This window comes from Lycium barbarum, chromosome 5, assembly GCF_019175385.1.
Source record: "Lycium barbarum isolate Lr01 chromosome 5, ASM1917538v2, whole genome shotgun sequence".
Lineage (NCBI taxonomy): Eukaryota > Viridiplantae > Streptophyta > Magnoliopsida > Solanales > Solanaceae > Lycium > Lycium barbarum.
The window spans coordinates 132909317-132921377 of NC_083341.1; the positions used below are offsets into that span (position 1 = coordinate 132909317).

The following is a 12061-nucleotide window of genomic DNA, read 5'->3' on the forward strand; positions in this document are numbered from 1 at the left end:
TGTCATCCATTCGGGTTGTTCTGGGATTGGCTACAAGTCTATATTTAGAGTGTTGCTTGATCGCTGGGATGACGGTTTCCTCCACATAGTCGGGAGGGGGAGAATTGTTAGTTTTTTGGGTTTTCCCTTCCTATGTGGAATTGGATTAATAAAACCTAATCCAATTTGGACCAAGCCACTTTCGCCCAAAAATTCTTCTATATATAGGATCAATTTAGGTTTTATTTTAGAACACAAGAGTGAATTCATAGCAATTATATAGAGAGAAAAACATGCAAGAGAAAGCAGATTTTCGTTCAAATATTTTCTGCTACAATATTCCGCTTTAAATTGTGTTTCCCGATTCGATAATCGTTGGATCGTGCTGAAATTTGAACGGGGGATTCTCAACATCTGGTTCTTCTATTTCAACGGTGGTGATCAGATTTTGTTGCCGTTATCTTCAGTTTTTGAATACGAACAGTAGCTCGATTTTAGGAGTGATTTCTCTCCTTTCTTCACTAGTTTTGGTGCTATATTGTTGCTCCGTGCTTAGCTTTGCTGTTGTAGCCATTTGGAGAACATTGTTGTAACTCTTGTTGATTATAGTGGAGTTTTTATGGGCCGGAGGTCCCGTGGATGTTTCCTCTTCACCTTAAAGAGGTTTTACCACGTAAATTTGGTGTCTCTTGCATTCGATTTATTTTTGCTTGCTTTGCTATTTTATTGTTGGTATAGCTGCTGCCCGAATTACCATTTGTGCTAGTGTTTATTGTCTTCTTTTTGTTCAAATAGTGTGGGAAATTTTGACTTGGATATTTCTTCCGTTGTTACCTCGTCGTGCAATTTGGTTATTGCTTGTTTCTTCCCAACTATAGGCCCCTTTTCATAATTACGAAAGTGTTGTAACACCAATAATGTTGAACCCACTATCTTAAGTATATTTAATGAAATGAATGAATTATTATTTAAGATATTAGGTGCTGATAGATATTGAGAGATAGTGATGCCATCCTCGTGAATTTTCTTCATTAGTCCAATCATATCTTCAACTTCTTTTAATTCTTCATACTAGCATTCATACCCGGGCGACGCGCGATCAGTATTAAAAAATCATTAAAAGTAATACAAGTCTTTCAAAGGAGCACTTCTCCTCTTTTAAGTGTAAATCCGAGCAAATAATGTGTGTATTCTAGTTCTAGTATAGAAAAGAAAGTTATTAGAAAATTAAAACAAAAATGCCATCTAAAATTGACAATTCTAGAATAGGATAATATAATTGACATATAGCAGGCCTCGAAACTCCTGTATATAAAAGAGTTGTGAAAACGCAACAGGTCAAATAACTTATAGCTTTAAAGGATCATTACAGATGACATTTCGCAGGCACATTATCTCCTTTGGACAAATTGAACTTGTTTATTCTACAACCGTGTGATTGAACTGAACACTTAATCTCCACCCTCTTTTCAATTTGGTAGTCAACAACTTGAATATTATCTTATCTATACAAAAGGTATTTATGTACCATCACAATGGTTATCCTTATAAAAAGCTACGAGTTTAAAGACTCAATGTGTCTATTAAAATTAATGCAAGTACGTTTCATCCATCCGAAATCATCTTCCTTTTCCTTTTGAAGTTTCAAATAAATGTGATAGAAATCCTTGAAAACGAAAGTGCTTAATATTTCTCTACCTATGAATATAAATTAAAAATTCAACTTCAAAAACGCTATAAGCTGTTGAATTTGCCTGTTCGGAAAGATGTAGTGGAAGATGAAGTAGAAGAGCAAAAAGGATTCAAGCTGAAGGAAAGCTCGCATTTAAAACCTGGTGCGCTGATATTCTAATTGAAACAAAAAAGTCAAGTTTTTGGATGACAACAAAGCCTAACAAACTGACCAACATTTTTGGAGCGAGATACTAAATTAAGTTTCCTGTTTATTCCTCTGCTTCATACTCCTCACTCCTCTGCTTCGTCACTGCACATGTTAAGATCAATTAAAATGCTAAAATCACATTTGTCTAATAGCATCAAAGCTATGGGCAGGAAAGGTGGGATGTTCAGAGATTTAACCATATAACCTCTTCAGTCTTTTCTGAGCATCAGCATGTAACATCACCATCAATAGGTTAAGCCAAGTAAAACCAAAACCAGGAAAATTTGTGGAACTATTTAGACATTTAGGCAACAGTCCAACAAAATGTGAAACTAAAGAAATAAATACAGAGGCAAGTCAAATGACTAATATATTGCCTTGTTACGTATAATTAAGCATTTCAACAATATTCAAACAAAAAGGTATCAAAGAAGCATCTTCTATTTAGGTATCTAGTTGTAAATAGCCCCAGCGCTATGGAACAAATGATTATCTCGGACCTGATCACCCCCTATGTGTGAAACTTTCTCCTATAATGAAACGAATAACCCCAACCCCGTTAGTCATCCCATCGATTATTGTCAATAAAAAAAAATAGCAAATTCAGCTAATCTTCTTATCCAACCAACTAAGAATCTTGTATAAAAAAATTAAGTTGAAAATTATAACTCCAATTCACAGCATCAGGTCAGATTACAAAGCTAAATGAAATTTAGTAGCTACCTTTTAGAATTCTGAGGCCTTTTTAAGAGCTCCATGAAACTACTGCACATCGGGGAGAAGATTTCTTTGAAAGAACTATAGATGAACTTATCATCTGGGTTTATGCTTTTGTTGTGGGTCAAGGTCAAGGGGAAATAGATTATTTGTAGCAACAATGTGTCAAAGCAACTTAATCTTTGCTTTCTGCCACTAATATGATTACAAAAAAGGCAAATTTTGAGAAGACAATTCACATATGAAGTTGTTATCATCATATGAAAGACTTCCTTGATAGTTTGAGCCTCATATATATTGGAAAAAATTAGCATTTTCTAATAAGAAATATTTCCTAAAATTATATGAAAGCAGACTTGCACAACATAGAAAATTTTGTTAAAAAGTCAAACAGACATGCAAAAGAATAGAAATTTCATGACCATACCATCATTATCAAACATAGGGAGATATGGTTTTTTGGTTCAGTTCCTCTTTTCTCACCAATTTATTCGCCTCATATCCTTCCAGATCTGCCTTATCCCATTTCACTTGTGCTCCTGACACAATATCGGTGGAAAAGCTTTAAGCTGCAGTTCAGACCTTAGAAGGAGAATTCATATGCTGGGAAGAGAGAAATACTATTAGTACTAAATCAAACCATTTACACAATTTTATCATTTTAATCCCTTTTTCTTTTGTAAGTGTTTGTGCCCTTTATCCCATTTTGAAACCCATATTGCTATACATGTTAACTTTAGCTTAAAAAACTTACAAAGCAAATAAGCCAATCTCTTTTTAATTGGTCAAAATAGGACATTGTTTTGCAATATACCTTATTGATAGTCAATAGTTTAAATCTCTCGGCAATATACCCAATGGATAGTCAATGCCAAGGCGTCCTGCCCCTTCAACCTATCACAGAAGACACAGTCTCTTCTTGTGATGGAATAGTTGTTTATTCATATCATTCAACACTATGGTATTTCCTTCGTCTGTTTAACGGTTTTGTCTATTAAAAGGCAAAAGATAGCAATGACAACAACACTACAAACAAATTTGAGGCTAAATGGTATTTGATTCGGCATTACTTCCTATAAAGGATAAAGTGATAACAGCAAAGAATGATAATCAAATCGTAAAAACTAAAAAGTAATAGATTCGCATTGCACTGTTCATCCTACTGAATTTGGTGTAGCATACTTGATAGTGTGAAAGATCTTTTTCCGAATGCGGCAAGATGTAAGTTTTGACCCGAAATCTAGAGGTAATAATTTAAACTTGAGACACATACAATTACTTTTCATACAATGAAGCATACTGCTAGTTAAGCGATTGTGTTCGTGAAAACTAAATTCTATATTGATCCACTTTATTCTTGAAGAAAACTAAATTCTATATTGATCGACTTTATTCTTAAAGGAAAACTTTGCTTAAAAGACATTGCACTTCTTGTATTTCATCTCCTATCAAATTCGATAGTGCTTTTACTGTCAAAAAAATAAGGGAAAAAGGAAGGAGTCAAACAGTGAAGCATGTGTAGCTAATTAATAGGAATCATTGTAGTGATGCATAGTGGATTAAATAGATCATTCAACTAAGCCTTTAGCTTAATCATGTACCTAAAAATCTAATCTCAACTAAAGATGCAAATCAGGCTCTACTATAGCACAAAATAAATAGAAGTAAATAGAAATAATAAGATGATGAAGTGGACATTAGATAAAAACATACCCATTTAAAATATTTGTTGGAACAGTAAGAGGAAACCTCGTTGGCTATTTGAGAAGTTGGCATTGAATTTCTTCCGGAAAAGCGAGCAAGTCTAAAAAATATACAAATTTAAATCACAATATAGTGAAGCATCAGCACAATGCAAAAAAAAAAAAAAAAAAAAAAAAAATAAATCAAAACAGCCACCTGCAAAAGTAGTAGAAATGTAATATTAACTTAGAATATTCAAAACCTCAAAGGAGAATCCGAAAATTTACATCAACTGCACTCTCTTCCAGTTTCAAAAGTTGGAAGTATAACAAAAACTCAAAACTAATAAAGACTTTAAGAACATAAACTTTAAGATATCATTTTTATTTTTTTTGTAGCAAGTTAGTGTGACATTTGAAACTACTTCAAGCAATATGGAACACTTTGGTAAGCCTCAACTTATTTCTCATCCCATTGTTCTTGTTCTCACGACCAAGCGTAAGAGAAAATTAATAGAATAATCAGATATTGTTTTTAAAATAAATGTAGGACATAATTAACTCAGTTGTAGATACATCAGCGTGATTTGCATCCTCAATAGAACCCTTTGAAGTTATTTCCATTCATATCGAATCTAAAGACTATAATCTCTTTTGAGAGTAGCTAGAATGAGATGTGATTCGTCTTTGCTTCACTAGGTACATGGCAAAAGATCGAAGACACCATAACATTGTAACAATTCAGCAACCATGAAAAATGTAATCGTTTCTATTATGAAATATAAATGTTGAACAACCCAACAATTGGAATTAATGGTTCCAAAGATTTTACCCCTTTTCCCTATTTTTACCAATATCGTGGGATATTGGTAAAATTGGTGTGTATATGATTTTGCTCCTTTGAAACTGAACGGCTGAAGTTTTCACTTTGAAACGCTTTGCGAAACTGAAACTGCTCCTACTCTTTAGTTTGCTCCTTCCAGTTTTTTTTAACTGTTGTAATTTTTTTAATTTTTATTTTATTTTCTGATTTTTGTAGTGATGACACTTCTCATTCTACCATTCTTTTGTCTCTCCTATTCTATATAGATAGATCTTCAACTTCTTTTAATTCTTCTCCATCAACTCTTGCAAATTAATCCAATGGCGTAAAATGACAATAAATAAGAGGCAAAAAAAATGCCAAAAGAGACCTAGTAATTTGGCATAGTTTGATCAATTCACCTAAACATGAACAATTTACTAATTATATAAAAGAGAGTACAAATTATCGAGTGAATAACCTCACAAAATTCACTCTTAGAGGTTTACGTTCTCCTCTGAACAAAAATTTCTTAACGACTACATTGTGGATATTGTTAAGTGAGAAGGCAGTAATTTCAATTTATAGGGATCTAAAATCTTATAAATCAAGAAAAGAATTAGCCAAATATGAAAGATTTATATACTATCAATTATGATAAATATTTTACCTTTCAAGAAACAGTAATGAAAATATGATAAGAAAATGAGGGCAAACATCTAACAAGCAGTTCTATATGAGCCTCCAACTTCATGTCAACTTTTTGTTTTTTGCTTCATACACACACACATCATATTACAATTAGGGACTTTTCTTATAACCTTAGTCCCATTTTTGTCTGCTACATAATACTATGCAGTGTTAAGAATATTATCTTTGCAAGCCTATGTAAAAATACAGAAGTAAATTACTGAATATGTTTCTAAAGAACACGCTTTACTTGAATATATATACACATTGGAATCACGAAGACTAAATTAAAAAAAAAAAAAAAAAAAGGAAAGGGATTATATTTACTATATGTCAAATATTGATGGCATCCCATCTAATTATCGACCAATTTCAATGGTCACAGTGAGCTCATTGTTAGAGACAATATCAGATTTAGCAGCAGAAGAAGAAGATGGGTTATTATTGGCATATTTTCTAGTCATGAAAGATGGTTGATTTGGGCTTGGAAGAGAAACAATATTTTCGCTACCAAGCATCATAACTATATTTGATGTGTTGGGTCTATCTTTTGGATCTTCTTGTACACACAAAAGCCCAATATTAAGGCATTTGATTGCTTCTTCTTTGTTTAATGATTCATGCAGTGCAATATCCACGAAGTCCATGGCCTTATCTTCTTTCCATAATCTCCATGCCTAAAATAGTACATATATGTTAATACAAAATAGTAATAGCACGGATATATTTACTTCAGCCCTGTAATTGAATAATAGCCGTCATGAAATTCAAATTTCATTGGCAATGTCTTGAATTAACAATAACTAACTTTCAATTACAGGGACTGAAAAGTGACTATTGTTAATTTTGTCCTAACGCATTAGAAAAAATATAATTATATGAGACGATAAGAAGTGAGTTTTTTAAGTATCCAATATCAAGAAATTTCTGATAGTATGTCCCTCATGATTAAATCTGGAGCCTCTAATATCAAGCGTGTTTTTAGAGAAGGAAATCTGCTGATGATTTTGCAAGAAAAAAGTTTAAGGGGAAATGACGAAGATGGTATTTTACTTTTTTGAAATCCAACCCCCTTTGGTTCTGGGATATAATGTACTAGTGCTAGATTTAAAAAGGACATGCATGTTTCACTAGTGACAGACAAGTTTCATGAGAAATGTCCCTAGAGAAACTTGTCCCTAGTTACAATAGTCGTAATATATATGATGCAGTAAGCAAATCAATAATTTAAGTATTTCTTCACTTACATGGCCTAAGAGGTTCGACGCTTCTTCTTCGCGAAAAAATCCGGTATTCCTCCTTCCACTGATGATCTCGAGTATAACTATTCCAAAACTAAATACATCCGATTTAGTTGAGAATAATCCATCTATTGCATATTCCGGAGCCATATAACCACTGCATAAATAGTATTAAAAAAAACATATTAATGAACAAGAAAATCAACAATATTGCCTATTTGAAATTCAAAATCATGTCAAGAAGACAATATGAATTAGGACGACTTACTAGGTTCCAACCACTTTATTTGTATTTGCTTGTGTGATTTTCCCTTCAACAACCCTTGCTAAGCCAAAATCTGATATTTTTGGATTTAACTCTTCATCTAATAATACATTACTTGTTTTGAGATCTCTATGAATGATCCTTAATCTTGAATCATGGTGTAGGTATAGAAGTCCTCTAGCAATTCCCTCTATAATTTCAAATCTCTTACTCCAATTCAATATCATGCATCGTCTTCGATCTTATAGAGTCGTCATGCAAAGGAATAATCAAAGACTTTAACTTATATACACCGACAATATAAAAACATTTTACACAATCAGGTCAGTAAACAAAACACTAACCAAATATGAAGGTGTCAAGACTTTTGTTTGCCATATACTCATAGAGTAAAATCTTTTCACTTGATTGGAAACAATAACCCAAAATTCTAACAAGATTTCTATGTTGAAGCCTTGCAATCAGTATTACTTCGTTCTTGAATTCATTTATGCCTTGTCCAGAATGACTTGAGAGCCTCTTCACTGCAATTTCTCTTCCTCCTGAAAATATGCCCTACAACAAATTTTACCAGTCTTATTAATTCCAATCAAGAAATAGTGTATTATATAAGGAGTTACTTGATAATAATATGACACAAATTTCATAAAAATGAGTATGTTGGTTAGGGGCACGTCACCGGTTCAATTCTACTACAAACTGTCTAGCATTTAAGTGGAGAAGGAATAAAGGTCGAGCTCATTATCCAAACCCAGAGGCCGAATTAGGATTTGAGTTTCTGGGTTCAGGATTTCTGAAAAGACATTTTATTGAGATTTGGATAAATTATTCATACATATTAAGTGAATTTTTAAACATAAATACAAGTCAGAACCAAATTACTAGGTTCGACCAAACCCCATAAGCAGACTCGTGGCTCCATCCTTGTCCAAACCGAGCCTCAAACTGCATGGAACTAGTTCTCGGGAATTTCTCAATTATCAAATTAAATAGTGATATTGGGTAAGTACCTTGTAAACAGGACCAAAACCCCCTTGTCCAAGCTTATTTTGCTCGGAGAAGTCATCTGTTGCCACTAATATGCTTTCCAAACTAAAGAATGGAACATCAATATTGCCTTTATCTTCATCCTGAATATTTATCAATTCTTTTCCTTCTCCTTCAGTATTCTGCATGAGAGATTTTGCACTACTCTCTGTATATAAAAAAACAAAAAGAAAGTGAGAAAAATAAGTGAAAGATTGTGCTTCATTATAAAAAGAAAAAAAAATTGTTGTTACCTTTGACTTTTGAACTTCTTCTTTTTCTATAATATAGGTATAAAAAGCATGAAACAAAGAGAAGTGCAGCAATTACACCAATAGATATGGCAACTTTCAGCTTTTTTGAAGTTTGCTTTTGATGTTCATCTGCTAACCAAAGGGGAATACAAAGAGGAAATTTACTTAGGAAAAAAAAGTTAGAGAAATCACACGTTCATAAATAGACAAATAACAGAGGAGAAAAGAAATAAAAGATGTATTTAAATCATTAATGAATGTGGTAGGATGGTTCGAATCCACCACTCATAAAAAGAGGTCTCACATTCGAGCTCTAGTAATAGACGGCTTCTTGGCAGGGAGCACTTTACTCTCTTAGTGGGCCTATCCGATGCGAAATCGGATTAGTCGGACCGATAAGCTTCTAATACCGGTTGGTTAAACTAAGTTTTTTTTTTTCCTTTTCATTTTCTTGATGATGGAAAAAAAAGAGAAGTAATTAATAAAATTCAATTTGTATTCAAAAGAAGGGTATAAATCAGGTAAGTCTACTCTATCTATAGAAGGAAACATTTGAATTACCATTATGCACAATAAAAGGTTACGGTAGAGTAATAAGTATCCGTTCATCTTTAATTATAGGTCTCGGGCTCGAGCCCGAAAATAGAATTCCCTTTGGTAGGTAGGAGAAATTTTACCTCCCAAAGTGCAACTTTCTGGCACGAACCCAAATAAGTCAGATCCCAAAACAAATATCAGATACCACCAGATGAGAAATCATAAAGAAAAAGTACATCATGCATCCAAAATTTTCAAACTTAGGAGAAAATATAGCAAATCATTACCTTTGTTACTTGAAAATTCAGAAGCTCCAAGCCTGACATAAATGGTGCTTCCATTAGCATTATCTTTAGAGAGTTGTTGCAAATTCAACAGCTCTCCGCTCCAAATCAAACACCCAATATTTGCACTATTATAAGAATAACCAACACAATCACAATTCTCCAAACATGCACTTTCACATTCTACTTCATTCTGAACTCTCAAAGTTTGATTATTTGCAGGTAATCTCATATTCTTGTGCACCCAAAACCCGTCCTTTTCACTAAACTTACCACAATTCAAACTTGTTTTCCTCATACATCCACTTGAAAAACTATTCAATCCCCAATCTTTTTCGAACTTAGGCTTAAAACCAGGCAAACAATCACATGTTGAAGCAGAGTTGTTTAGTTCATTACAAATACCAAAAGCCCCACAATAAGCAAAAACATCACAAACTTGTTTTGGATCATAGTAGAAAACTTTCCAGTCATTTATACTATGCATCCACAAAAGTTGTTTTGTTTGTCCATTGACATCCATAATGAATCTTGAAATAAGTGCAGGGTTAAAGAATTTGAACATGTAATAAACCTCATCATCATTGTTAACATATGTGTAATTAAACATAGGATTTTGTTGATATGGTACACCAGTAAAATTGTTGCCTGTCCAAGGTCCACTATTCCAATAAATCACACTATGGTTCCACATAATAACACCTTGGCCACTATACTTATCGATGTCGATTTCATGACTAAAAGGTCCCGGTGAAGGATCGTTCTCGTTTTTCCATGAAGTAAGGATCTGCTTCAGCCTCGTATGTTTGTTGTACCCGAATTTTGAACCAGGCATGACCGTGTGAGATGGATGATCAAAACTTGTCCATAGAAAATTTGTCGAATTTTTACTATCTCCATTACTCAATATCAAATTCCCATCATCAAATAGAGTTGCTACAACTTGGGAATTGTTAGAATTTGTGGAATAATTGATATTTGTGGACCAAATTGTATGTCTAGTACCATTAAGGAGTTCCAAATTTCCATCTACAATCTTGAATTGAGCAAAATTCATTTCATATATGGAAACTGGTGTCTCTCTATTTGCAACCCAAATAACAGTTTGTACACTTACTTTTTTGTACCATATGCCTATGTAATAATTAGAACTGTTACCTGGTGCGAAGAACCCCATTTCAAAATTCCCACCTGATGAAACTACTGTTGAGGCAATTGTAATCCATTTGTTTGCATCAATTGTGTAACCAATAACTGAATTATTCTGGCTTGTTAAGGTTGTTGCAGCTCCTAGGCTTTTGTTAGAGGAGCAAAATAGTAGAAAGAGAAAGACAGAGAGAGAAGACATTTACTTCTAGTTCCAAGGCTGTTGCACTTCGGTGTTGTGCACTAGAAAAGATTTATGAATTAGGAATATGACAAGAATGTTATTGTAAATGTTTGTCATGGTCTATATAAAAAGAAAGCCACTTTCTCCATTCAGTACTTCATGCATTCCGATTTATGAATACTCCTAGTTTAAATTAGTACGAAGTTTAAGAAAAAAAAAAAATCTAAAATTTGTGATTTTAAATAAAGCATAATAATTGTTGAGTATAAATTTTTGAAATTTGTGGCATGAAATATATCATGACATTTGTGTGGATATAATTACTTCTCATTAAAAGTATAATGAGAAAGTGCAATTGCATCCAAATTTAGAAGTATGTCATCTTTCTGGGAACGGGGGAATAACTCCTTAATTATAATATTTCATAAGATATGTTTAACACTACAAGATTTAGATGACATTATTTGAGTTCGTAAATTAATTGACCCACAAGTGGGTTTGTGGACCAAAATAATGGCTAAAAAAAAAGTGACAAAACTACCTTTTGCGCACTAATTTAGTGCGCAATAGGACTTAACTGTAATATTCACTGTTAAGTCCTATTGAGCGTGAATTTACTGCGCAACAGGGGCTTATATAAACCCCACACTTGGCCATTTTCAATTTACTCTTCACCTCCTCCATTTTCACTCTTTCAGCTTACTTTAGCCCCCCGAAAATCATGTCTCAAAGCTCCGAAACGTCAAACTTTTCTATAAAACCCGATGTTTGTGAATGCGATTATTATTGTAAGCTAAGAACATCAAGGACCCAAGATAATCCTGGTCATCGTTTTGGCGTTGTAAAGTGCCCGAAGTAAGTATTTTTACAAATTTTTAGGGTTTAGATTTTTTTTCACATTATCTACATATGTTACTTTCAAAAATTGATTTTCTTGTAACGTCTATAGGATATAAATGGTTGCAAAACATTTTCGATGGGAAGATAGCATCCCATGGATAAAATGGTGGCGGCGAAGTTTAAAAACCTCCTGTTGATAGAGATACTGTGAAGTTTGACTTGCAGTTTAAGCTTATGGAAGCTCAAGAAAAAATTGACCTTTGAAGGTCTTGCTAAAAGAATCCAAAGAAAAATAAAGTCTTTTCAAGGCTAACCTTAGAGACACTCAACGCGAAAAAAAATGCTTTGAAAAAAAAGTAAAATTTTGGAAGATTATTTGTGCTATCTTGTTGTTATTTATTATTTCGATGTATTTTATTTTTTAAGTTTATTATTTCTATGTATTTTTTTTATGTATTTTGTTTTTACTAGTTGTATGTTTTCACGTATTATGTAATCGACACCTGTTATGTACTAATTTATTTGTATATTT

The 12061-nt window shown here is 33.0% G+C and overlaps 1 protein-coding gene across 2 annotated transcripts; it reads right to left on the reverse strand.

The window, feature by feature from the left end:
- Window positions 1–6049: 6049 nt before the first annotated feature.
- On the reverse strand, window positions 6050–10791 carry LOC132641631 (G-type lectin S-receptor-like serine/threonine-protein kinase At4g27290). 2 transcript variants are annotated; one of them, XM_060358678.1, is made up of 7 exons: window positions 9363–10791; window positions 8539–8667; window positions 8269–8453; window positions 7603–7813; window positions 7262–7499; window positions 7000–7150; window positions 6050–6429 (listed from the first exon to the last, which is right to left on the reverse strand). In XM_060358678.1, the coding sequence occupies exons 1-7, from the start codon at window positions 10705–10707 to the stop codon at window positions 6112–6114; spliced, it is 2577 nt and encodes an 858-aa protein (XP_060214661.1). In that variant the 5' UTR covers window positions 10708–10791; the 3' UTR covers window positions 6050–6111. The 2 variants fall into 2 exon arrangements, with proteins under 2 accessions (XP_060214661.1, XP_060214662.1); XM_060358679.1 differs by lacking the exon at window positions 8539–8667.
- Window positions 10792–12061: the final 1270 nt, after the last annotated feature.

What these genes read in the sequence shown, in the direction of transcription:
- LOC132641631 (XM_060358678.1), bottom strand. Translation starts at nt 10,707, where the DNA reads ATGTCTTCTCTCTCTGTCTTTCTCTTTCTACTATTTTGCTCCTCTAAC. An exon ending in TGAATTTTCAAGTAACAAAG is followed by an intron (nt 8,668 to 9,362) that starts GTAATGATTTGC and finishes TTTGGTTAGCAG; the next exon opens with ATGAACATCAAAAGCAAACT. An exon ending in AATAAAGTGGTTGGAACCTA is followed by an intron (nt 7,151 to 7,261) that starts GTAAGTCGTCCT and finishes CTATTTATGCAG; the next exon opens with TGGTTATATGGCTCCGGAAT.